This window comes from Neolamprologus brichardi, chromosome 14 (genome assembly GCF_056152115.1).
Source record: "Neolamprologus brichardi isolate AB-2024 chromosome 14, ASM5615211v1, whole genome shotgun sequence".
NCBI lineage: Eukaryota > Metazoa > Chordata > Actinopteri > Cichliformes > Cichlidae > Neolamprologus > Neolamprologus brichardi.
In genome coordinates, this window is record NC_142117.1 from 8368996 (window position 1) to 8396579 (window position 27584).

Sequence of the window (27584 nt, forward strand, 5' to 3'; positions counted from 1 at the left end):
CTTATCATGTCTTCTGTCAGAGGCACAGCAGATAATGAGAAACTCCTGGATTCTTTGTTTGCAGAAATGGCGAACAAAGTAGATCTTCAACATTGTCTGCCAGTGCCAGAAGCAAGCTGTTTTTTTTTTTCTGTCCTGTGGTTAATGTCTTAGTTCCTTTTCTTTCACAGTCTTGAACGGGAGTCGTTTTTGTTGTTTTTAGTTCAGCAAACACTAAAATGGACGAGAGGCCACTTTAACATGTAAAACGTGACTCATATTTCACAACACCACTGCCCATAACATCAAACTCTGTAAGCTGATTTCTGTCTTGACTTTTTCCTCTTTCAACTGCTTGTAAAAGACACTTGCTGTTCCAGACAAGATGTTAATATCTCCAGATAACTGTATTTTGAAATACTGTTGACAATACGGAGCTGACTTTGGTCTCTCTGTCCCCTCTGGCCAGAGCACAGAGAGAAAAAATATGATGCCCAATAAAATATTTGATATCTTTCTTTGACTGTGGGTTGTTGGGTATTTTTCTTTCCACTTGTAAGAACTGTTGAACAAACTCACACAAAACGAGCACTGCTGTTCTTTATTCAAGCAAGCATTTACAAGAAAGTCAAGTGCAGTCACAGTAAGTAAAACACTGTTTGTTTGGGGGTTTTTTTGTTTTTTTTTAAAGGTGCTCGGCAGATATCACCAAATATAAATCTACAGATTTTATTGCATGTGTCAAGTGATGCTGCTGCACTGTGTGTCTAAGCTCATAAAGAGTACAGCACAATACCAGTCTGGGTTCAGCCTGAACATTACAAAAACTGCACTACAGTAAAGCAAATACACAGGTTACTTACAGAGCTTTCAAACACACATGCTTACGTTTGTAAGTCATCAGAACACAAGCAGGACACTGAACCCGTGGCTGGTCGTGTGTGACTTTGGTCCCATCAGATTCCCATCTGATCGACAACTTTAATAAAGTCTCAGTGACAGGTTGTGCTGTCTGTGCTTTATGAGGGATCTCCAAATCGACACAATACCTCACTTATAAAGGCATCACTATCAAACACTTCTACAATAAAATGTTTAGTTCTCATAAAGTCCGAAAAACATAAAAAAGCTTCTTTATGTAAGTAGTAAAGCATTACAAATCTCGCTAATCCCTTCATCATCTGTGACTTTAGTTTCGCATTATGAGGCTGGGATTCCCAAACACATCTTGGCACTCACACTCCTACTCAAAACTAGCGGCTACAGATAGCACTGCCACTTTAAATGAGCACCAAAGAGTCATTCTTACTCCATCACCTGGGGAACTTTATCTGTTTTGTTTTAAAAAAAGAAAGAAATCTGAGCCCAGCCTCAGTCGGTGTAAACTTGTTGCGTTAGTGTTGTACTTGTCTCCTGCCTACTTAGTGTGACTGAAACGTCTTGGCTAAATCCTCCAGTACAGACATTAACTTTTGTTCCTCCAGAGGGGAGCTGTGGGTCCAGGCCAAAGGCAGGTGGGTGGACACCATCTTCCGGTCTGTTGCAAACACACACACACACTGATGTTAACATGATGGGTTGCACTTACAAAAACTGTTGTGTTGTCTAACCAATGGTTTTATTTTCATGTCAAAGAAAACTGATTTCAATTGTTTATCAGGGGGAATATGAAATTAAATCAGCCTTCGTATAACCTGTTGTGGAAAGTCAGCACATATCCAAACGCCAGTCTGGTCTTACCCTAAAGGTATCCTGCACCCCTTTGACTAGTGGTGTTAAACTGTTCATTGATTTGTTCATGCTTCTCCTTAAATGCACACCTTAATTTTCTCTCTGTGAGTCCACACATTCCTCTCACAGAAAGAGATAAGTGTGGCCTCCAGACACTCTTAATGCCCCCATGCCTTGCTCTTCTTTGACTCAAGCTAAAATCCATCCATCCCTTTGTTTCTGCTTCACATTCAGCTTCTTTGTAGCAGCCAAAATACAATGTTGACTTCATTGGGATTTTTTTCCGCTCTCATTTGTTGTGCTTCTCTTTGTTTCTTCATTAATTTACACTATTACAGTCGCCTTGATCCTTGATCCACAATTTATCACAGTAGACTGATGTTTGCACCTCTAATTCAAACAGGAAAGTCAGGATCAGACTGAAAAATGGCATTCCTTATGGGAGAGAGGAGTGTGTGTGTACGCATGTGTGTGTTGGGAGACGGTTGTGGTGGTTATGTCACGATCCCATCGACCTTCTAGTGTCTCCCAGTTCTGACCTGTGACATAAAAACAATCACAAAGGAAGTCACACTTGGATATACACCCATAATTCTGTAAAACAAATCAAAGTTTGCACTCTGTAATAGAGAAAATGCACAATTTTCCCCTCACTTGTGAACTGATCAATACTCATCACACCTACGCACACAAACATGTGAGTCCAGGTGCAGAGTCTCCCACTGATAAAAGCCCAACAGGTCAGAGGGAGTCTATAGACCTGCTGGCTCCTTCTAATGGATGTGCAAGTTAACATGGGAAGTAACATGGCTATACATCTAAACATTTACACTTGTGACCACAGAGGAGAGATTGATTGCTCCTCCTCTGTCTGCACTCTGCGCTTCTTATCACAGAGACTCAATTAGAGGCTGACAAGCTGAATGTGAGACGTGACATTGGGATAAATCATTGGAATGGCATGGAAATGTGTCCCATAGAATAGATGAATGCCATTGCAGTCAATCCATCAAATGATGCCCTCATGGATACATGAGGCCGAAAGATCATATTCTTGACTCTGGCATCTACACTGATGACTATTTCATTGAAGACAGCTACAACAAACAGCGCTGGACATTTAAGCGCGACCAACAATTTCAGTACGAGACTGGATATCAATCCCTGGAGACTCGACATTTAAAATGTAAATGTCTTGATGACCTCGAACAGATAATGAAGGTTGGAAGAGGACCTGAAAATGGCCATCATTTATTTGTCACCCTTATTAAACAGATGTTGGCCTTGGATGCAAACTAGCGGATAACACCCTCGGAGGTTCTCTGGCATCCCTTTTTCAACCCTGGCCTCTCTATCAGGTTCCCGTGTATTGACACTAAAAGAGAACACAGAAGCAATCTCCAGCATTGCTTTTTTGACCCCGGGCAAAAGTGACAAAAACACAAACTGGGGTTGAAAAAGGATATTAACAGCAAATTACACTGCAAAAATTAATTAAACTGCTCCAATAATGATCACTTCAATTTTCAATTAGGAAATCTATCAATAAATAAATTGTGTAATAATTTTTGTTTGTAATTCTTTATAAATACATTGCTACTGTTTAGCCTCCTAGTAGACATACATTAACATACATTATAAATGTGGAACTCCTCTGATTTTCAGAAAATGTGACCTCTGACCTTGAAGTCAAGTTCACTGAGATTTTCAGTAGATGAACCATGGTATTAATTTAAAAATTCTACACAATCACAAACTTGGGTGTCCACAGCACCCCGCCATACACCAAACTCAAAAGATTAAGAGGTGTTTTTTAGTTTTTTCATAAAGATTACAACATACAAATAACAAAAATGGCAACATTGTTATTTTTCCACAATGCTATTTTGATGTTATCTAATGTAGTGCAAAAAAACAAAATCGAACAAACCCAGAAATTAATAAATAAAAAAAATAAGTTATATACTACATACTATATAAAATCTTAGTGGTCCACTATGGCGTCAATGAACAGAATGAAGGAATTAAGTCATTTTTATATGACCAGCTACATAGCCATAGTGTGACAACATGCTTTTATGACAGCTGTGAGTCAAATGAATTTTAATGATCAGAGAGCAGAGGGAATAGGTATAGTAGTAGCAGTGCATGTGTTTGTGTGCACAGAGGAGAAAAAAGATTAAGATAGATAGATAGATAGATAGATAGATAGATAGATATAATTTTATTTCAAACATGCAAATATAATTGAAATAACAACAGAAAAAAACAAAAAACAAAACTTAAAAACCATCAAGTTTTCATGTTCTATGTCTACAGAATGCGTGTGCTCAAAACTTGACATTAAAACAAATTGTGGGAAAACAGATTATTTTGTACTGTGAAATAGTTTGGAACATTCCTGCAAAGAAATCTGCTCTACTAAAAAGAAGCTTTTACTGACCATCAGTCATAACATTGGTTCAGGCAGGCTCAGCCATAATCATTGACAGTGAGCTAACGTCATTGCCTGTGCCAGTTGATACTCTTCTAAACATCCAAAGGGCAACTATTACATTGGGAAAGGCGTTAAAACCGATTTAGCCAGCCCACAGGTGCAGCAAACCTGCAAGCCACTTTGTAACCCACCTTCACCCTGTCAGCCACAGCAGGAAATTAAGCATAATTTCCTGGTCATATGTTCTGTGCTGTGGTTTATGTGCTGCTCCTCCCACCTTAGTCTCTCCATGCATGCATGAGTGGAGAAGTCCCAGAATAGAGCCATGTCAGCAAAAATATATTTTACTGTACATATATCACAATCTTAATTGTTCTGCTATCATTGATATTCTATAGTCAACAGTAAAGAGCAGATCCTTGAGGCTGCCCCATGTGGCAACTCAAAAGTTTGGGACTGTAGTGGCTACAGTCCCAAACTGTAGTGGCTACAGTCAAATAGGTCACAATCCATGACCTATTAGTCAAAAAGTCTAGTATCCAACTGATCAGACTATGGTCAAGCTTAAAATGATTATAAAGCCTATCGGCAAGTTAGGAGGGCTGAATTGTGTTGAATGCAAATGAAAAGTCAACAAATAATAATCTTGAATGAGTGTTAGGGTCCTCAAGATGCTTATACAAGAAATGCAGGAGTGTGACAACAGCATCCCCCATGCCTCTTCCTGCATTATAGGCGAACTGGAAGGGGTCAAGGTGATGTTCAGCTGACATTGAAAGGTCTTCATCACTAAAGAAGTCAGAGTCACAGGTCTAAAATCATTCAGTACCATAGGGGAACTGCCCTTAGCAGCTGGAACAATGACAGCATGTTTCCAAATCTTAGATACTGTCTGTAACTCTAAAGAAAGAGAAAAAATGTGATACAAAAAATCACACTCAACTGATCAGCACAAGTTTTCAGTACCTGTCCACAGATGTTGTCAGGTCCAGGACTCTTACTCTTTGTGTGTCTAAAGAGATTAGCTACACCCCTCTCATCAATACAAAATGATGTGAGAATGGCAGTCCTTTCTCTTAGTGTACTCGTTTGCATAGAACGATCAAGATTCTCAAAACGAAGATTAAGTACTAACTATCTGCCAAATGCTTGTTGGAGGTAAACCCATCTAAGCAAATGTTACAGCTACCCTTCGTTTGTAGCCCTGTCATGGTTTCCATACCATACCAAGCTCTCTTAAGGTTATTACTACTGAGTTCTGCCTCAATCTTATTTTTGTACCTCATCTTAGGCTTCTTTATTACAACCTTCACCTCCTTCCTCAATATCCTCACAGGGGAAACGTCAACCTCATTAAAAGCAATTTTCCTTTTAAGAATCAGATCCTTGACTTCTTTGGAGAGCCACGGTTTGTTATTTGTTAAAGTCTCTCTCTTAAATTCTCTAGATGGAATCACAGAGTCTTTACAAAAAGGAATGTAGCTACACACCACATCAGTAAGTTCATCCAAGTCAGAAGAGCTCTATTGAAACAAGGAGCAGTCAGTGCAATCAAAACACCAGCAAAGGGCAAGAGAACTGTCTTTTGTTCAGACTTTTGACCGCTTCACACAGACCATCTCCCTCTTAATCACAGGTCTATAAGCAGGGAGGAGTTAAACAATGTTGTGATCTGAAGAACCTACTGTCGGTCCAGCCACAGACTTATATATCCCCTTAGTTGGTCCGTAACACAAATCCAGCGTTTTATTATGCCTTGTAGGACAGGTGACATATTGAAAGAATTTTTTCAGTGATTTCTTAAGATTACAATAGTTAGAATCACATAAAAAATAAAGTTAGGAGGATCCAGAGTGCCTGTGTGTAAGTAATTGTTTGTGAGACTGAACAAAGGGTAGAAAATCTCCATCTTGGAAAAAGACACATGAGAAACAAATCAGGGAAACAATCCGTTCACTCACAAGTTAAAAACAAGGTTAAAAACAAAGCTTAAAAAAAAAAAAAAATTTAAAAAAACAACAAAACTCCCCCCACAAAGTTAGAAAACACAATAAACGCCTGCTGTAGGTCACCACAAAAGCAGCGCCAACACGTACACCAACACCTCAAATATGTCTGAATTTCAAAGTATATGAGGTGGCAAAAGCTCAAGCAGGCAGTTGTTACCATACCATAACTTATTTACATAGCACTTTAAAAACAACACAGTGTCAGTTACCCACTGAGGCCATAGTCAGCAAATAAAAATTAGTTTTTAACCTGGATTTAAAGACCAGCACTGAAGTAGATTGCCTAATGTGAAGAGGACAAGCATTTCAAAGCTTCAGGGCCACATTCAGGGCCACATTATCCTTCTGTTCAGCACTTTGGCCGACACTTGATGTCTTTTAAATGTGCTATATAAATAAAGATGACTTGACTTGACTTGACAGTAGAGAATGCTCCTCTAAGTTTTAGCCATGATTTAGGGACTCAGAGCAACAGCTACTCAGCTGTCCGGAGTTAATAAGGAGGGACATAGGGCTTCAGCAGATTGGACAAATATACAGGTGCGAGACCAGTATTTTAAAAAAGATAGCTGTAAAATAATTTTAAAATAGATCCTAAATTCAATTGGAAGCCAGTGTAAGGAGGCCAGAACTGGAGTAATATGCTCAAATTTTCTTTTACCATTTAAAAACTGTGCTGCAGCATTTTGCACCAGTTGCAGGCATGGCAAAGTGCCTTGGCCATGCCGTATTAAAAGGGAGTTGCAGTAATCCAATTAAATTAATTACAATTTTAAAAAATTAGAGCCATCTATGGCTTTCTTCCAGTTGTTACAGCAAGTTGCTGTCACTTTTGGTTTTATTATGATGAAATTATTATTATAAGTGACTGCATTTATGTATGTCTAGTTTGAAGAGTGCTGTCAGACAACAACCTTTCTCTTCAAGGCCGCAAGGGACATTTTGTGAGTGTGCGTATGAAAAAGTGCATCTGTGTGTGAGTGCTCCTTGGTGGTATCTGGCACCAAAGCAGTCCCCTCCAGCTGCAATGGACACAGGCCAAATCCACATCCATGCAGCACATTCATCTCACTACTGTTCAATACACAATTCAGCTGTGCTATTCTCTCTGTCTTACCAATTTGGAAATGGAAATGGAAATCTTGATCATTTATTTTGGATTTTTTTGTTGATATTAAGGGGAAAAAAGAATTTTGCATTGTAAAACATACCCTGATAGAAACGTCCACTGGGGTTTTTGACAGCAGCCTCAGAGACAGACAGCCACACCACTGTGTCGGCGCCCTGCTCTGGGGTCCGCAGGCTGTCCTTCATGGATTGATGAAAGTCTGGCATAGCATTGGCCACTGCTGGGAAACACACACACAGGTAACAGAGAGCAAATCAACTTAAATACGCACACAGATGGAATACATCTAATGCTTTTGTAAATTGTGTAAGCTTTCGGATGTTACTTTATGTGAGTGAGTGGTACCTGGAGTATCCACCCAGCCAGGATGCATGACGGAGAAGTGGATGTTAGTGTGAGTTTTTGCCAGCTGCTCTGTCATCACCACCTGCTGCCTCTGGAACACACATCATCAAGCACGTCTGAGTGCATCTAGCATGAACCGTGTACCTCAATGATCAACTGTGAACGCCCGTCTTTGTCATGTGATGAACCAAACCTTTAACACTGCAGGTGATACTTTTAAGTCAAAGATCTAACTGCCAATCAGGGCTGAACCCAGACGTTTGCTCACTGGGTAAGTTTTCAGTTTTGAATTCTGGAAGGCAAGTTTACCTCTTCATAATATATACCCTCTCACCGTGACGAGACTCATCTCCTTAGCAGTGATCAACTCATTTTACTTTACCTTCCAACTCAAAGACTTTAGATTCAGCAGCTCTTGATAACACTTCACAATGGTGTCTTGCTCTCCTGCCACAGGAAAAGCTCTCTCTCACTGCTGTGTCCACTGAGTGAGTGAACAGAGAGGCTTCAGATTGTGATAGAAAGTGGAGAAATATATAGATTTAACCAATACACATATAAACCTAGGAAGATGAGCAAACCGTGGAGGATCATTGCTTAAAAATGACACAACTAATCAAATAATAGTGTTCAGCTAATTTTCTCTTCATCAGCTAATAATTTCAATTTAGGGTGTCTCTCGTTTGGACATAGCAGTAAGCTAAAAGTGAAATAAATTTTTAAACCACTGATATAATGTGGATCCTAAATCTATTCATAAATCATCACTTAATCATCTGTCAGCTATACCAAAGATAAATATGTTCTTTCAATATCTGATTAAAGACTGTGCTTAAAATTGTCATATTCTGATACATAGATCAGCATACAATGACCAGAAGACTAATTATACTCTTCTTGTTTTCACTCATTTTCAAACTTCTCAAACTTGCTCGGTTCCTGGAGAACTCAGACAGCTGAAGGGCGTTAAACCTGACCAGTCTTGTCAATTGTGACGAGCAGATGCTTCCAGTTCAGGCCTTACTTTGTGCTGGGCGTAGACCATGGTGCCGTCGTAGCGGCCTCTCTCAGACTGCAGGTTTCCTGTCCTGAGCTTCTGCACCAGCATCCCACCTGATGACACTGTGATCTGAACACATGGGAATTCACACTTAAAAAAGTTTCCTAAAACCCAATGTTACAGCTCTTAATGCTTTGTTTAGTGAGCAAAAAAGTACTGAAACCAGATCACAAATACAGAAACCTAAATAAACCACACTTATCCCAAATCCTCTATTATCACTACCACTGCATTTAAACCTGCATTAAGTGTTGCCGATCTAGTATTTTATTCGTCATTGTGTTATTGCAATGTTTACTTGTGCGAATCCGTGTTCACCTATTAAATAGCCCTCATGCAACAGCTCAGACTCATTACCTGATTATTACACTGTCCAGTTATGTTGGCCAGAGCCTCATATTTTACTGACTGTTTCTGAAAACAATATACAATACTGTGCAAAACTCTTGAGACACTCCTCATTTCTTTTTGTTTTGCTTACAGGGACCGAGACATTTCCTGTCATTTTGAAAAGTGGTCTTGAGCACAAGTTCTCCAGCATTCTGAAGTTTTTCTTTGGACATTGGCTACTTTTCCACACATTTTCACTCTAGGCTTTGTAGATGAGCATTTTTAGAGGAGTGTTTTTGTTGTTGTTTGTTAAGCCACTAAACAGTGAAATATGAATCTTTCAAGCAAAAAAATGCAAATAACACAAGGGATGAACCAATGTTGTTGAACAGAATGATTTTAAATTGCATCTTTTGAGCAGCTTGTCAATTAAAAAAAATAATGTTTGCATTTTTTAATTGAATCTACAAAAAAGTACAAGTGTCCAGCGTGTCCTTAAAGAACTGAGGAAGCTAGACAAGTAGAGGACAAAAGAAGTGACAGGCCTAAAAGATGTAAAGCAGTATATTAAGTCATGTCTTTAGGAAACAGGAGAAAATAATCTAGAAAAGGTCTGATACAGGACCTGACGAATGCATCTGGGCCTTCAGTTCACTGAAGCCTCATCAGAGGTGGTCTCACTGACTGTCAAAAAGCCATTCTTAAAGAAGGGAAACTGAGGGAAAAGGCTGATGTTTCAGGGTGGGATTATATTGACAGACAGTAAAACAAAGAAGAGCTTTGAATGTCCTTTAAGAAACCTGGAGAACTATTGCTGAAAACTACTTAAAGAAATTAAAAGAGAGCTTGCCAAAGAGCATTCAGGCTGAGTCCGAGAACAAAGGCAGTCATATCAAATACCAACTTTCCAGCTTGTTAGAATTTTGCACAACTGAGGCCTTATATACTTTATTAGGATGTATTCTGGCACAAGGTTCAATAAATCACCTACCTATGTCCCATTTTCCAAGCAAAATATTAAGAAAGGGGTGGTGACTCAAGAGTTTTGGAGTGAATACTTTATGTGGACTGACAGTGAACATGGGTTGAATGATCAGACTCACCACTCTGGGGTCCACACTCTTCTCCAGCAGTGGAATGAGACTCTTGGTGAGAATGTAAACCCCTGAAGAAGACCAAACATTGAAGTACAAATTAACTATCTTCCATTTTTCCCTTTCATCAGACTGGTCTTCATACCTCTTGTCTGATCTTTGACTCACCCAGGACATTAATAGCAAAGCTTTTCTCAAGCCCCTCTGCATTCAGATCCCTCTGGCTCATGATGGCACCCGCATTATTGATCTAAAACATATCAATATATGATCATTCAGTGGTCGCAGTTGCCAGGACCCCCCCCCCCCCCCCCAAGACTAATATGTTGCTCACCAGTACATTGAGAGACTTGTACTTCCTCTTAAAGCCCTCAGCAAACTCCCAGACCTTCTTGGTCTCAGACAGGTCGAGGATATGAACATAGACCTCCTGTAATGACACCAGACATTTAGCAGAATGAGTATCAATGTCAACTCTGGTGTAAAACTGAAGGTTGTTTGTGCAAGTCTATCTTGTTGATGAAAAGAGGGTCACACTGTACTTTATTTCCAGTCTCCTTGACAATATCAGCCCTTGCCTCCTCAGCTTTGTCCTTATTCCTGCACACCATGTGGATCGTTCCACCTGTGGCAAAGATCATAACATAAATCACGGTACTAGCAATGGAAATAAGCAGTTGAATACAATAACAAGATAAAGAAGGACCTTAAAATCAACATTTTCCTGAAAAATGGAATGAATACTACAATCTTTAAATATAAAGTGTGAGAATGTGAGAGTGAATGAATAGTGGAATTGTAAAGCACTTTGAGTGTCTAGAAAAGCGCTATATAAATGCAATCCATTATTATTATTATTATTATAAAAGTCTTATAAGGAGCATCAATGTGCTTTGTGGCCACTATTTTGGAACTGTTTGCTTCCTTAAAACCTGCACTTGAGAGATTACTCGATTGTGAATGTACTTTGTTTTATTATTAGCCGCTCATATACAACCCCACTTCCAGAAATTTAAGACAAAAAAAATATTTCCTCATTTTGAATTAATGACAGCAACAGTCCCCTAAAAAAGTTAGGAGAGCGCAGCAAACGGCTGGAACAGTAACAGGTACTAAAAACAGCTGGACTGTTTTTAGCACCTGTTACTTGGCAACAGGTTGTTACATGATTAGGTATGAAAAAAGAGCATCTTAGAGACGCGATTACTCTGAAGTAGAGTTCACCAATCTGGAAAAAACTGTCTGAAAATTGAGGAAAAATTTGAGAATTATTTTCCTCAACATAAAATTCTAAAGTTAACTATCTATTCATCTCCAGTACATGATATCATAAAAAGATTCAATGAACTGGAGAGCGAGATCTCTGTCAACAAAAGCAGTGTTGGTCAAGTTACTTGAATATAGTAATTACTGATTACTTAGGGTGACCAACCGTCCCCTTTTCCCCGGATATGTCCACTTTTCACGTTCTGTCCGGGGCTTCCGGGGGGATTTTTGAGATTCATAAAAATGTATTTTATTTTCCTGTATTCAGAGGACCCATGTGTGTGACGTCATCCCCGAAACTGCTGCTTTGTGAGCGCTTGTTCTGCGCTCACAGACGGGACAGAGCGCGCACCAACGCCCCTAATGATGTTTAAAAGATCCCAAAGCGCAAGTGCATCTCTTCAGACCAACTGCAAAAGAAATTTCTCTCGTACCGACCATAGCTGGACTGGCCGTCGGGCATTTGCGCGGTGGGCCGATGGTGATTTTTTTGTTTTTACGGCCGATGGTTTTGTTGTTGTTGTTTTGTAACGGTATAAACAATGAAAGGTGGTGGATTGGCCAGATGCTAGCCGGTGTGTAAAAATAACTCAGTTGGATGGTGGTGGCATCGCGGAGCTTCCACAGATTCAGTAAAATTAACAAGTGGTGGAGGCCAGCAGGTGGATGAGGGAGATCAGAGGCAGGACGAGGAGAGACCCAAGGCGGCCGCCGGTCCGAGTGTCAGGTGAACTGAACTTCAGGTAAGAAGTTATGACCTGCAGTCTATCTGGGTCAGATATAAACCAAGTTTAGGTGTAGTTTATTTTCGTTGTGCTGACATTATACAGTCAGTTACAATAACTCGTACTGCGTACTAGCTAGCACAACAGAGTTTCTATACAGCTGGGTGGGTGCTATGATGTTACTGATAGTGATATGATATCGGTTTGGATATGTGGTGAGAGGGAAACATGAAGATGAAACCAGGAGATGTCCTTACTGAATCATCAGAGCTGAACAGGTGATGGAGAAACAGGTTTACCTTTAAGGTGGCATGAATGAGTTGAAGGGAAGTTATGAACTGTTTCTGAGAGACAAATAACACCAGGATCCTTTTCTAAGTAGCTGACAGCTGGAAACTGTGCAGGGGCGGATCTAGCAAAGTTTTGCCAGGGGGGCAGGTAGGGAAAGGGGGGCTCAAAGAAATACTTTTCTTTCTTATTCTCATTTAAAATGTCTAGCTTTTAAAAAATAATTATCTGAATCTTACAACCAAAGTTTTTATCTGATGTAAAATGTATAGAAATCATACATATACCAACAAGACAGTGCACATCACTGTCACAACAGTGTTTGTTTTCATTCAAAGGCTGTTGTTTAAAGTGTCCTCTTTTTTGGAAATCAAAATATGGTCACCCTATGATTACTTCTCCAAGAAAGTAATCCTGTTACTTTACTGATTACTTATTTTCAAAAGTAATTAGTTACTTTATTATACACAACCTGAATACGTAATAAAGCAATAGACCTTTCAGCCTAATTCTGTTTTTTCTGCAGAATCCATCATATAAAATTGAATCAAATGAAAAAGTCTCTTTTTAAAACATATTTTATTAGTTTTAATCGTTTAACTTTATGCACATTGCATCAAGCAAAAATTAAATTATATGCAACTGTCTTTGACTTGAAGAAATTCTTTAACCTTTAAACCTATTTTCTGCATATTCCAGCATATAAAATAATTTTTTTGTGTGTGTTTACACTCACTCTTTCAAATAGATGCAAGTAAAACAGCAAAAAATAAATATAATCAATCAAGATTCAGCAGCACCAAGTCCTGTCACCCTTAAGTCTTTTTTCACCTGTTTAGGAGGAGTGGGTCGGGTGGAGGTTTGTCCGGTGCTGCAGCGGTCATGTCAGTGGGAGGATCCGGGGGTTTCTTTGTGAATTTCGCATTCCCTTGGCACTGTGCTAGGTGCTTTCTCAGATTAGTTTAATTTCTCACTGTAGAAAGAAGTTTTCTTCCCACGCAGAGTTTAAACCAGACGCTAATGTTTTTGTCACTTTTTACAGAATCAAATTCAAAGTAATGTCAGTACTTTCAAGCTTTAAACGCTGCATGGTTGTACTCTCTCCCGCACTCCATATTATCCATTGTTGGTCTACACACGTCTGTTGCTGCCATGGACTTGCACGCTTGTACGTCATTGTCACGAGACACTCTCCCAAACAATATCACGGTTTAGTAACGCAGCGTGCTTACGGGAAAGTAACAGTAATCTAATTACTTTTTTGGAACAGTAATCACTTACTTTACTTGTTACTTGAAAAAAGTAATTGGATTCTCTGCACAAAAGACAAGACATAAAATTATTATTGGATGTTAATCCTCAGGCCCCAAAGGACTGCATTAAAAACAGACTTCATTCTTTCGTGGATATCAGTGGATCAGGAACACTTCGAGAAATCACTGTCTATGTCTACAGCTCACTGGAGGTTTAAGTTCTTACCCAGACAATGTCTTTTTCAGTGAAAGCCTTGCATATTTCAGCTTCACTATGTTAAACTGCATACTATTACAACAGCATGGCTTTATAGTAGTAGAGTGAGGGTGCTGAGCTTTCAGACCTTTCCCCAGCTGAAACATTTGGAGCATCATGAAAAGAAAACACAATCACTACACTGTGACAATCGACTTTTATGTGGCGTGTGGCTGCCATCAAATTCAAAATCGTATTTATCTTAAAATTATGCATCAGTTTAAACAACTGATCTTTAAATGTTTAACATCTGTATTTATGAGATTTGCAAACCATTACATTTTATTTTTATTTACATTTTAACTTTTGTGTGTTGTAAAACTACAAAAAAAACTTGAGTTTTTGAGTGTTTTTTAGCGTTGGAATTGGAATTTTTAAAAAATGTGGAGTTGGGCCTTTTATGAATTCACAGATCCATATGGACATGCATGTTGCTTCTTTCTCTCAGCGATTTTACTATGTGTTGCTTTCCTGTCTGCCATGTTTGGGCTGATTTGTAGACAAACAGGGTCGTAGGTGTGGTACCTCTCTTGGCGATGGCCATGGCAGTGGCTTTTCCGATGCCACTGTTGGCTCCTGTTATCATAAAGGAACGTCCAGCCACAGACACCTCCAGGTCCTTCTCCACAAACCGCTTAGACGCTGATAAGAAGGCATTCCTGTAAAACATCAACACCTGCAGCATTTCATATATATACCAGCTGCCTGCTTATTTGCTGCTGCCATCAGATTTAGCTCTGCCTCTGTGTTCGAGGGGTGAGTGTTTGAGATCATCCTGCTGACTGTAAATGTCCTCACAGCTTTACTGTACAGATACAATGAAGGAAAGCGTGTGCCTGGCATCGTCTCTGTCAAGGAGAGGTTTGGGATGAGAATGATGGCGGTGACAACAACAGTCATTTATGAGTATGCGTGTGTCTAAGCGTGTGTGCCACCAAGGACCTCAATTCCCCCCATTGTCTTAGATGGCATTGTTAAGGGCGGTCAAAGTGGGGCATAAAGGGGACAGGCAGAGAGAGAATTACTGAGGTTAAATGCCTGCTCTGTTCGCTGGTGTCATGCAGAGAGCTATTAGTGCAGGGTCAGAGCGGGTTGTCGGGCAGCTCTCAAGGAGAATAAGATAACACAGAACAAAGGAGAGAAGGGAAACAATCACGAAAGCACCTCTTCAAAACACTTGGCTTGCTGTGTACTGATGAGGAAAGGCATCTCGGGGTTGCATTAGATCACATAAGACTGATAAAGCTCTTAGAGCCCTGTTATCGTTCAAAAACTGAGTTATGGTCCTACAAACCTCTTGCTTAGTCAGTATAAAGTGTACACTGATTCACAAATCTGTGATGTTCAGGGGTCTGTTGCTAAAACCTTCCATCTGTGATCATAAACCACGACTAAAGTTTGCAGCCTCGTTTTCACACTTTCAAATGTCAAACATCAAAATTGATCATTAAGATAATACTGTAACATAGTAATACATAGTGTGCTGTAACACTTACAGTTAATTCACAGAAATGTACATTCACGTTAACATTAGGAAGCATTTAGCAGCAGCCACCCCCTAATCTATTCATACTTTACACTGCTTTCAGTGGGCGTTTCTTACTGTCACTATGGTTTTGAGTTATTATAGTTTTTATTTTCTTATTAGTTTTTATTTTTAGTTCTTTTTTAATTCAGTTTAGTTTCAGTTAACTTCCAGAGTGTTTTTTTTGTTTCAGTTTACTTTGTATTGTTAGAAAATGCTTGATTTTGATTATTTTTTTTATTAGTTTCAGTGTTAGTTTTAGTCTTTATGAATTTGTTTTTACACCAAATGTCAGAGGTAAGGGTTAGTCAAATCAATTTAGATATTACAATATAAACAGAACTTTTTGAAAACAGTCGACACAAAAGCACCAAAGCCTCAATAAAAACGTCCATCAAACCCTCATCAGGCAGTTTGTGATACCAAATTTTACTATATTAAACTTTAGATAGTTTGAATGCTTTCAAAGGTCTGGTTTTCATTTTTATTTTAGTTAAGTAAAATGGTTTTATTCACATTTAAGTTGATTATAATAAGCTCGCTATAAATAGTTTACCATCAACTTTCAGTCATTCAGTTATAAGAAAAGTTTTTAGTTGAGTGCTGATCCTCCACACAAACACACACACTACTGAGGATGCACAGCAGGACAGTCAGACTCTCTCCGGCTCCCACAGCGCACACACAACAGGACAAATGTCTTACCTGGTGAACTCAGTCACTCCCTTCAGGAACCAGGCGGAGTTGCGGTACAGAGACATGTTGCTGCTCTGGAAGCCTCTCGCTGTGCGCCGCTCACTTCTCCAGCTTTTACCGTGGACCAAAACCACGTGTAGCTCGTGAATAAACATTAGCGGCCGCCCAGCGGCAGCACTAAGACATTACACCAGCGGACAGTAACGCTTTACTATACTAAAAACTTCCTCCCCCCAACCGGAAGACAGTAAGAGGCCTCGAGTGAAATACTCAACATAAAATATTAAAATTTCAATTCAATGTTATTTACACAAAACCACAATAATAATTATTTCAAGGCACTTTATATTGTAGGTCGGAGTGAACCCTCTAACAGTCGGAGGACCCCCTGTGCGCAAGCACTTGGCAACAGTGGTAAGAAAAACTACAAATTAAAAAAAAAAAAAAAACTAACTACAAGATTGATCAAAAATTACAGTTTTAAGCCTAATCTTAAAAGTAGAGAGGATGTCTGTGTCACAAATCCAAATTGGGAGCTGGTACCACAACAGAGAGCTCTGAAAGCTGAAGGCTCTGCTTCGCGTTTTGCTTTTAAATGGGAAGCATTTAAAAGATTAATAGATCACTTCCAGAGTGAAGTGATCTATTGGGGTAATACAAGACGGTGAGGTCTTTAACACGATGATACTTAAAGAAATTGTAAATATACACGAAAATATAAAATAGAAATATACAATACCCCCCCCCCCCCCCCCCCACACACACACACACACACAAAGACATAGGTTACCAAGCAGTCGTCATGAATTCCGCTAACTGAGAGCTAGCCAAAAAAAGCTAGTTCTTTCAATTTACAGGTTTAAGCTAGCCGTGTTTAAAGGGGAAAAACGTCTGATAAGTTAATAATATTGAGGAGGAAAAAAAGTTACATTATTTGATACTAAGGAAAAAAAACATACACAACAATTATGAGACAAGAGTCTGACAAAAAAAAAACAACTGACAGCCTGCTACAGAAACAAAGAACTATGGCATTTAGCTATAAGTTAAAATGCTGATTTAAAAGGAAAATAAACTGAAACAGAAGCCATAGTTTTAGCTTTTCTCTTATATTTTTGATTGAGTGACCCCAAACTTTGCTTGACACTGTTGCAGTATGTAAGAGAGGCTGCAGCTTACATTTCCCACCAGGCTGAAGTGTACTGTATACCCCACCTGCAGCCCTCTGCCTGCTCACCTGTCTGAGTGCTCCTCCTCTGCAGCCAATCAGCAGCTGCAGAGTAGCAGGGCGCGGCTCTCGGCTGGAAGAAGGTGGGAGCGGCAGGGATTTCTGGGTAGATAAACAATGTCGCTACACTTGAGAGTGCACACGATCCTACAGTAAGGGAGAGAACTGGGATTCAGCGATTACAGGGCTTAATTACAGGGCTACAGGGTTTCATTTGGGCGGCTTACAAAATGGTAAGTAACCTGTGCCCATAACTGGATGTACTAGGGTGGCTCTATCCGCTTATAGGCAATGAAATGTCAAATTATTGGCTCAGTGTATCCAAATTATTGTTTGTGTGTGTTGTTTGCTTGTTTTTTTTTTAAACCTGAGATCAGCAGATTGTAGGTTATTTGGATTTGTATATTATAGCTGTATAATCAGTTAATAGCAAGAACTTCCTCGTTCAGAGGTCATGAAATCGGTAGGCATGGCCCAAACGTTTTTAAGAAGTGGAAATTAGAGGAGAAAAAATTGTGTGAGCCCTCTCCTCCTCATGTTAGGATAACTAGACTTTGGGTAAAGCCCAGATCCAGTCAGACAAGTAAATGAATGCAAATCTGTGGTGCTTGAGTTTCTTTGGTATTTACACAGCATAGAAAATAATTGCATCAGGGTTAAAAAGTGTCTGATTCAGCAAGTATTGTTCCACACATGGCTATTTTTACTCCACATGTTCTCATAGTCACCTTGTTGCAGGTAGAAGCAATGCTTTGTGCAGCTTCACCCCAGGGCGAAGAGCTTTCATTAATTGCTGTTGCACAACACAACCACTATATTTACTGTGTTATTGCACTCAAAGGTGATTTAGAGGTGTTACGTCTCCCTAGTGATCTTTACACATGTCTAGTTGGGAAATGTAATTGTGGTTTGGCACAGCCACATGCAAAGGCAGGTATTACCGTTCACTGCTTCACTCTATGTTTGTGTTTCTCTGAAAAGCTACACATTAACCACTTTTTTAGCTACAAGCAATGTGTTTGCAGGGCTAAAAATGACTAAACCGAAGTCAATGTTTTCTGCTCTTCCATCCGCTTTACCTTCAGATGCGCTTTCTGTTGCTGTTCAGTCGACAGGGGAAGCTGCGACTGCAGAAATGGTTCACGCCATTAACAGACCGGGAGAAAAAGAAGGTGATCCGGGACATGATGATGCTAGTGTTGGCTCGTCAGCCACGTTCCTGCAACTTTCTCCAATGGAGGGACCTCAAGATAGTTTACAAGAGGTGGCGGCACAACACACGGCTCTTTATTGCTTAATGGTTAACGTGCATGTTGCTCATACTTCAAAATTGCACACAGAGCGAACACACTTGTTATCAGCAGATGACCTACATTACAGGTGGAGATCACAGTCCAATAAGGAAAGATTTTTTCTATATGAAGCCTTTAATGCCACATTTGTATTGAGACTGGGCTTTATGGTAAATGTTGAGAAATTCACAATAGATCCAGTAGTTATGGAAAAGAACGGACAAGAGCTGTTAAAACATCTACACATGCTGTATTTATTTGGAGGTTCTTCACCTTTCTTTTGTTTGATATGATTTCTGTCCTGGAAAGATGCAACCAGTCACACTGATGTTGAAAGCACACCCTCTTTCACTTTGAAGATTTTACATATCAAGGCATCATTTTGTATTTACCTGGTCTTAAATTACAACCTGAGGTAACTAAGGACACATGACACATGACACGTCATTATTTACTTAACAAACACTATGCAGATTCTCTCTCTCTCTCTGTCGCCTGTAGCAGCAATAATTTGAAATAATGGCTTTCTGTGTGGCTTTATTAGTGTCACACATTGTTGAGGAGGATTTTGGCCCAATAACCTGCTCAACCCCTGAGCTACAACCACCCACTGCTTATCTGAATCATATAAGCTCAACTAAACTACCATAGGGTAAGAGGCAGGATACACCTTGAACAGGTCTCTAGTGTGCACCACCCCCAAACCCCACCCCTGTGCATTATAGCCATATATCGCCACTCCAGTCTCGTCTGTCAAAAGGACATTGTTCAACAAGTGTTGTGGTTTGTCAAGGCAGAACTTTGCAAACCTAAGTTGTGCTGCCATGTTCTTTTTAGAGAGAAGAGGCTTTCTCCTAAAAAAACTTCCAAATAAAACATACTTGTTCTTTCTAGTATCTTTCTTATTGCATTGACCTGAACTTTGATATTTAAAGTTAAATGCCTGTAGAGTCTGAGATGTAGCTCTTGGGTTTTTTTGCAGTTTCTGGATTATCAAGACTGATGAATGGTTGCAACTTTTGTGGTCTTTGTGTCACACTTTGATAATTTATTCCTTATGGAGAGTATACTTTCTTTACTTAGAAAGAATGCTGTGATCATCGGCTGCAGTTCTGTTGCTATGCTTACCTATGCCCTTTTTTCTTCTTGAGTGTGCCAGGTTGCTCATTTCAACACTTAAAGTGCTTCTGCTGTCTCTCTGATGGACTTGTTTGTTTTTGCTGTCCAATGATGACATGTTTCACTTGCATCTTGAGAGATTATTTGATTGCATGTCATGGCTTCACAGCCAAAGTTTCCAAATGCAAATTTATCTTGGAACCAACTCTTTTATCTTATTCACTGGTGAAGAAACAACAAGGAAATAAACTAACACGTGTCCATGAAGCATCTTACTGGTCAGTTGTCTAGTTAACTTTAGTTAGAAAAGAAGTTGCTTCATACACTGCGCAGGACCCACAAACTCCCAGGCCTCTGGTAGAGGAACCAAGCTTAAATACATATATACATATACATATATATATTGTTGGGTCTGTGTTTCCACAAGCCCCGCTAGTTTAGAGACTTATTCATCATGAAGAAAACAAGACATAACAGAACAACCAACCCGCTAGCCAGGGAAGTCTTGGGTCAGAACCAGCTCTTGGAGCTCACGCTCCTAACCTGTCTCCAGCCCAAAATCCTTCAAAGAGCAGCTTCCCTCGCAGCTATTTATTGACAAACTGTTACAATACACATCACAGAACAAGCACCTCCCTCTGTAAAACCCCCCAATGGTTCTAAGACAAGGCACTATGTGTGTGTATGTGTGTGCACCTGTATGCATGTGCAAGAGCGTGTGTGTGTGTATGCATGTGAGAATGTGTGTGTATGTGGGTGTGTGTGACCTCCTGCTCACCAAAAGGGTCATAAAAGCAGGAAGCTGCAGGTTTTACATGTGTCCTTGAACCAACACAGCTGATTTAAACGGCTAAATTACCTCCTCAACATGTCCTGAAGTTCTCCAGAGGCCTGGTAATGAACTAATCATGTGATTCAGGTGTGTTGACCCAAGGTGAGATCTAAAACCTGCAGGGACACCGGCCCTCGAGGCCTGGAATTGCCCACCCCTGGTATAGATTGAACTAAGACCTTACAAATTTAAGAAACACAATGACACATTCAACAATTAGACTTAACATATATATATGTATTTTTATATTTCACCATATTGCATTGCATTCTTGTTTTATGACAACATTGTAAAAATTATCACAATAAGCTTTTCTCTTCCTCCACTGCAGGTATGCCAGCCTGTACTTCTGTGCTGGTCTGGAGGACAAGGATAATGAGCTGCTTGCCCTCGAGGTGCTGCACCGATATGTTGAGTTGTTGGATAAATACTTTGGAAACGTAAGTAGAGTTGGATGCCATGGCCTACAACAATCCAGGTTGTTAAGGGGCTCTTTTTAAACATCATCCATCTTTCTCAGTTGTCCCTGCACCTCTGCTAAGATGTTCTCAATTATTTTGGCCAATAACAGCTCTGCACAGGTTGACCTAAGTCACCAGTGTTATACTGGGAGTTATGCAAGCCTCTCAAAATTCTTCTCAAATATTGAAAAAATACAGCCACCGTGTATGGACTCAAGTATGTGATTGTTGGACACCCTGGCTGCTGGCATTTTTTCTCACTCAGGCTAAATTGGTTCAGCTTTTTTATACATTGGGTGATGTCAGGTGGCAGGCCCTGGCTCACAGCCTGTGTTCAACTTCTGCACATAGATACAGATATGTTGAATGGAAGTTGAGTGCACTTTATGTAGCTCTATCAACTTCAGTTCAGACCCCTTGATTAGGTTAAAGGAGCTTAGTCTAAAAATCAAGTACAGAGTCACTGTGGGTGCCTTTTTAGGTGAAACAGTGCAATGTGGGGTTTTTTTTTTCATGGTGAGGACAGTAAAAACTCCTTTGCTCAAGCTTGTCAGACTCCCTCTGGTGTCTGTAATCTGTCACTGCTTCAAAACACTTTGAAGCACTCCTGATTTGACTAGACTTAGAAATCAGCTGAACCTTCTTATTTACAAAAACCAGCCAATGAGAACGAGTGGTTTGCGTTCTCAATGCAAAACACTGGGAGGTTAATTTGTTTGGGAAACAAACTGGCTTGACAACAATATATAAAAGTCTGCATATATGTATTTATTTTTCCTTGTAATTCTTTCTTTCTTTCATATATTTGCAATTTATTTCTAAAATTTAATGAAATTTAATTGGTGGTTTCATCCACTTAATAACACTTAAATAACTAAATAAGTATCATTTAAAAAATAAACTGATAGTTAATTAAACTTGAGTTTGTAGTTTGAGAGACATAGATGTTTACTGATCGGTAAAGAGTTGGTTTGTAAAACATGTATCAACGTTATCCAAATGGTTACAGTTACAACTGATGTTCATAACAGATTTTTTCAGGAGTGCATACTCAAAAATTATCACCCACCTATGAAATTTTAAGTTTTTATCAAATTGTTTTTGTAATATTTAGAATGTACATTCCATATTCCATAATAGTTATTGTGTACAACAGTACGTAATTCACAGAGTTATTTTTTTTACACACCCTAATGATTTAAGCTGATTGCAAATGATTCATTACCATTATTATCGTTTGATTGTTTATGGTAAAACAACTATTCAGTAAAGTGTTACGAGATGTATTCATTTCTCTGATCTGATGCATGCTGTGTCGTTCTTTTTCAGGTGTGTGAGCTGGACATCATTTTCAACTTCGAGAAGGCTTACTTCATCCTGGATGAGTTCCTCATGGGAGGAGAGATCTTAGAAACCTCCAAACTGGCCGTGGGTGTGTCTTTGGAGGAGGCCGACACACTCCAAGAGGTATATTAAGCTTTTGTCAAACATTTAGCTAGTGCCAGCTTTGCCCTGACTCTTTGAAAATTCATTCTTGTGGCTCTTATGTCACCACAGACGATGGAAGAATACATGAGCAAACCTGCCTACTGAGCCAAGAGAGGACGGCGGATGGTTCACATTTGAAAGCATGAAGCGAGATGTTTATCGCTCGGCAGTAAAGACTCTTTCAGGGTAGTGCTGTGGCCATACAACAACCACAAACCTGGTGATATTTTGACTCAGGTGTGAAGAATAGTAATGATGTTTGCATCTGTAAGTGCCTTTGAAGGCTCATATTTATTAATCTCAGGGTTTCGTGACAGGAGAAGTGACTGAAATGAGCCAATATCACCTTTTTCACTTAGTATTAGTTGTTTTGTGACTTTATTATATGTTAAGACCGATGCTTTGTGTGGTGGTGAGCAAATGGAGAAACACTAGACAGTAAGGAAAAAAATAAAGTCAATGCTTTATTTACCTCAGCTATGTCACATATGACCACATTTAAGAAAGAATTACCAAAAAAACACAAGTGAATCTAAAGGATCCAACACTGGCTTTGATTGTGTGTGCGTCGAAATGTAAGGCTGGTGAGACACGTGTACTCATTAAGTGTTGTTTGAGCAACCAAGTCATCTGGAAAAAAACAAAATGAAAAACATCAAGAGAATGTCTGAACACTTACATTTCTGCTAATAAACAGGAACGTTTGTAAACCTACAGAATAACTAAAGTTGACTGCATGTTTTATTCTTCAAAATACTTTATTTTTCTTCCTTCCACCAAAACAATAGAGAATTATGTATATATATCTACAGCCTGATTTATATTCCCGGGGCAGTTTTGGCATCGCTTTCCTCAGTTTCTGGGTTCAGATAGCTCAGCAGTTTCATCATTGCCTCATTCTCTAAGCCTTGCATTTGAGCATTACTGCCCCTCTCGTCACCCTCAGACAGTTTCTTTTCCTTTGGGCTATTATCTGAATCCATTTGATCAAAATATTCCTCCATGGCCTTTTCAAAAGAGCCCGTTGCGCTCTGGCCAGCTTCCTCCCGCTTTTGACTCGCCTTGTTGTTCCTGTACGCAGGTTTGGGATACTGTGCCAGCATCTGAGCAGCTAGATATGCTGCCAGTTCATCCTCATCCACGGTGTCATCGTAGTCATCTTTGAAAGTGCTGGGAAGGCGCCTTTGCGTGGGAGTGGATTCCCCAAACACTCCCGCAGGCTGACTGTGAAGTCGTGACAGTGAGCCTCTGTGGTGCTTCTGCTTCCTGATGGGATTCTCCGCCGCTCCCAGCCCTAGGATTTTAAGGATCTCTTCCGTTCTTAGCTCCTCTGGGGTCTTTTGCGGATAAGGCAGGCGTCTGCTGTAGAATTTTTCCTGAGGAATGGTGTTTATCTTCTTTGAGGATATCTTAGAGTGCGTAGTTTCTCCTCTGGCTAAACCATTGTTCTTTTGCGACTTGTCCTGGTTCGTCAAGTCTCCTGTTTTCAGCATGTCCAACAGGTCTTCGGGTGGGATCTGGTATTTTTGGGAGATCTGAATGAGTTTGTAGATGACCCGTGGATCTATGTTATCTCTGTACTGCCTCTGAGCCACCATCCTCACCGCCCTCTCTCTTTCCTCTTCCTCCTCTAGCTCTCTTTTCTGCTCTTCCTCTTCCGTTTTCTCCAGCACCTTCAGGAGGTAGTAGTCCACCAGATTTCCTGCATCATCCAGATCTTTTGACCTTTTAACGGGGTACCCTTCACCATCCTCCTCCTCCTCTTCTTCATCCGCATCAGCCCCTTCGTCATTGTTGTCGATGTAATCGAGCCCTCTGTAAGCCTCATATTTGTTCTGCCTCTCCTCCTGCTCGTCTTCCTCTTCCCGTCCTTCTAGTGGACCCCAGTCTGTCAGATCCCCTCCTATATCGTCATACGCTGCATTCCTCGCATTAAACAGATCTTCATCTACATCATCCTTCTCCATGTTGTCCTCCTCATCTAAGCGCTTATGTGTGGTCTTTGGGCTGGTCAGCTTGTCAAGTTCATCAAAAACAGACTGCAGCGTGGCGAGGTTCTGAGGTGTGTACTTCTCCTCCACATTCTCATTGGTACGTTTGTATGGGCTGTCATGCTCCAGCCCCTCCTCGTCCTCTTCCTCATCCCCCTCACCTTCCTCCTCATCCTCAAACATTAAGGGCAGCTTCTTGTGAGGCGTGATGCTCTGTTGTTTCTGCTGCACGTACACCCTGTGCTTCATGTCTGTCCTCTCTGCGCTGGGGCGAAGCAGAGCAGGCTTGGAGGCCTCCGTCTGCTGGAGCGTGCTGAGCACAGCCTGCAGCAGCTCTTCACTCTTATCCTCCCTTCCTTCCTCGTCCTCCTCTTCCTCATCTTTGCTCTGTGTAGGGTTGGAAGCAAGCCTCACCATGGCACGCAGCTTCTCAGCATCATCCATGTGGCCAGCATCGGCAGCTGAAGTGAGAGGAGGGTCCACATTGGTTCTTTGACGGAGGCTCTCAATGTACTCCAAGGCTTTCAGCATATCTGCGTTAGGAACCTGGTGGACATTCCTACTCTCTGATTCACTTCCACGAAGTCTATGCGCCCTCATCGAAGCCCCATGAACGCTGGAGGAACTGAGGAAGAGATGGATCAAGAGGAGGTTGGCAAAACAGACAAGGAAAGGTTTGCCTGTGGCAGAGGTCTCAGGGAGTGACGGCATGGTGACGCCTGTAGATGAAAGACAAAAGAAGCACATGTCAGCTCTGACCTTTACACGGTTTTACCTAACGGGTTCTCAGTGGTTACCGCTCTGGCATTTCTAAAATGCCTTCTGCTGTCATTGTCAATTTAAATGTCTGCTTTGATGATAACAGCGCAAACCACGGTGACATCTTTGGCGACACTGAGTCCATTTGTTTGTCCGTGACAGGGATGACTGGTGCTCTGATGGAAACCAGGTCAAACACATTGGAATAAATGTGAAATTAACTATTAAATTACTGTTAGCCTTTTACATCCGCTCTGCTCTGCTGTAGTTAGAATCAGGGAGGGCGTGGGAGTGGTGGTGGGGCTCCCACTAAATATGATTGCCCTCCTAAATGTCATCTACCCCCACCCTTAGTAGGCTACATTTACAGAAGTACTTACAGATTTAAAGATTTCGGCCTCATTCACTCCTATTTCAGACTGTATTCTCCTGAATTTGGGAAACAAATACTGCACTTCATACTCCATACCATTTTTTAAATTAACAGAAAATCCTGAAGACAGACAGAAGATTGAATTGTTTATTTTATTTTATTAACCTGACACATTTCAAGTGTATGTTAACATATTTTTTACAAAGTAAAAATACGTAGTAGCCGTGACTATGAGTGTAAATCGCTGTGCAGGTCAGACACTGTTTGTTTTCCCTCGCTGATATTTGGAGATGACACCGGAATGTGTTCGCCAGCAGCGGGAACAGCAGCGCCTTCCAGCTCCCGTCTAAAATCTCATTAGACATCGAATTGCTGCTCTCCGTGAGTCACGGCCCTTGTTGTCAAGGTAACCCGGTAGGGCTGATGTTCCCATGGAATCTCTCCTTTAGCCCGAAAACCTCTGAACAACCTTTTTATTTTTCGAACTTTTAAGTCCGCACATAAATGTCAGCGTTCATTAAATCATACTTACAGAATAATTTTATTTCTTTCATTTCATTTCTCTCACTAAGACGAGAATTGTGTCTCAGTGAGAGAAATAATAAGGACATAGAGAATAACAGAGAATAATAAGAACACGAGAAAAGACCAGAAGTGCTACGGCATCACAAGCACCGTGTTTGTGTCTCCATCGGTTCTTCAAACCTACATTTAACTTGCTCGAACTTCAGCAAATATTATGGTTAGACTAATGTTTACATATGCAGCACTAAAAGTTACTCTTAAAAGCCACAGAGGCTCCGAAAATAACCTGGAGCGGCGCGAGAACAAAGGCACTCTGCGACCAACACAACATCTGCTCCTCAACATCTGTAGCGGCGCATCAGGTTGGCAAAAAAGCGAAGCTCTTTTTAAACGACTGAAAAGCCCGCTCTCTGTTCGCGGCGAGAAAAGAGAAAAGCGCGTGCGTTAGACGGCACGAGCACAAACAACAGATAGCTCACCTCTGGAGTTCAGTTTCTGCCGAGGGTCGGGAGTGAGCTGAGCATCTCTCTTCCTCGCGGTGCGAGTCTGGATTTCAGGACCGCGGAGAGCTCCTCGCGCTATTAGAGGAACCACCTGACTCGTGCGTCAGAGAACAAGGAGATACGCAACACACCCACGCGCACGAGTTCACTTACATTAAAAACGCCCAGCACGCGCACGCGGGTATTTCATTTGAGGCAGCCAAACAAAAGTGCTTCTGTCTCTAAATACGGACTGAAATTAGTTCGTGCAGCCATCAACACAGCTTAGATGCATAAAGCCCCGTGTTTATAGGGCTGCCCAGGGTATCACAGAGCGCGACTCAGGCGGTGTTTGAAATTCAGTTTCTTCTGAGAAACCTTATTGTTGTTGTTCAGATGTGGTGGAGGAGGAAGACCAAGCTGTTTACACTAACTCACCTTTTGAGGGTCCATTCACCGTTAAAATCCTAAATGATCGGGACTAAATAAAATCAGAATGTATGAGTTACCGTGTGCCTGCGCTGATTATATAATGCGCTTATAGTGTGTTTACCAGCAGAAAGTGTTGAATGGCTGCTGTCATTGTGTCTCTGCTGCAGCACAGAGGGACGGAGACGGTTAAAAGTCCACCGATGACTCACATACGGACTCCGCCAAAGCCAGAGACGGGCGGGGTGACAGAGGGACTGCGGAGGTGTGTGTGTGTGTGTGTGTGTGTGTGTGAGAGAGAGAGAGAAAGAGAGAGAGAGAGAGAGAGAGAGAGCCGTCAACCAGCGTGCACTATGATCTCTATTTATTTTTGGCTGCCTGTCAAATCTTGTCTATTATAAATCTGTGTGTGTGTGCGCAGTGCTTGCAGTTTCATTCATAAATCCACTGCTTTGCTGCGTTTGATTTCAGTTCTGGCTATC

The 27584-nt window shown here is 40.7% G+C and overlaps 3 protein-coding genes across 5 annotated transcripts; 1 reads left to right on the forward strand and 2 right to left on the reverse strand.

Moving 5' to 3' along the window:
• Positions 1 to 563: 563 nt before the first annotated feature.
• dhrs12la (dehydrogenase/reductase 12-like a) lies at positions 564 to 16309 on the reverse strand. Of its 2 annotated transcripts, none has more exons than XM_087850755.1 (10): positions 16133 to 16309; positions 14428 to 14561; positions 10657 to 10739; positions 10449 to 10544; positions 10283 to 10364; positions 10124 to 10185; positions 8655 to 8759; positions 7631 to 7721; positions 7368 to 7502; positions 564 to 1516 (listed from the first exon to the last, which is right to left on the reverse strand). In XM_087850755.1, the coding sequence occupies exons 1-10, from the start codon at positions 16276 to 16278 to the stop codon at positions 1401 to 1403; spliced, it is 1050 nt and encodes a 349-aa protein (XP_087706881.1). In that variant the 5' UTR covers positions 16279 to 16309; the 3' UTR covers positions 564 to 1400. The 2 variants fall into 2 exon arrangements, with proteins under 2 accessions (XP_087706881.1, XP_087706882.1); XM_087850756.1 differs by having other exon boundaries at positions 7368 to 7505; positions 16133 to 16234.
• A 195-nt stretch (positions 16310 to 16504) lies between these two features.
• Positions 16505 to 23019, forward strand: ap1s3a (adaptor related protein complex 1 subunit sigma 3a). Of its 2 annotated transcripts, none has more exons than XM_087850758.1 (5): positions 16505 to 16537; positions 18437 to 18615; positions 20926 to 21034; positions 22385 to 22522; positions 22613 to 23019. In XM_087850758.1, exons 2-5 carry the CDS (start codon positions 18437 to 18439, stop codon positions 22646 to 22648), a joined length of 462 nt encoding a protein of 153 aa, XP_087706884.1. In that variant the 5' UTR covers positions 16505 to 16537; the 3' UTR covers positions 22649 to 23019. The 2 variants fall into 2 exon arrangements, with proteins under 2 accessions (XP_087706884.1, XP_087706883.1); XM_087850757.1 differs by lacking the exon at positions 16505 to 16537 and adding an exon at positions 17414 to 17584.
• On the reverse strand, positions 22995 to 26784 carry scg2a (secretogranin II a). The gene is made up of 2 exons (XM_006801162.3): positions 26671 to 26784; positions 22995 to 25253 (listed from the first exon to the last, which is right to left on the reverse strand). Exon 2 carries the CDS (start codon positions 25243 to 25245, stop codon positions 23362 to 23364), a length of 1884 nt encoding a protein of 627 aa, XP_006801225.2. The 5' UTR covers positions 25246 to 25253; positions 26671 to 26784; the 3' UTR covers positions 22995 to 23361.
• Positions 26785 to 27584: the final 800 nt, after the last annotated feature.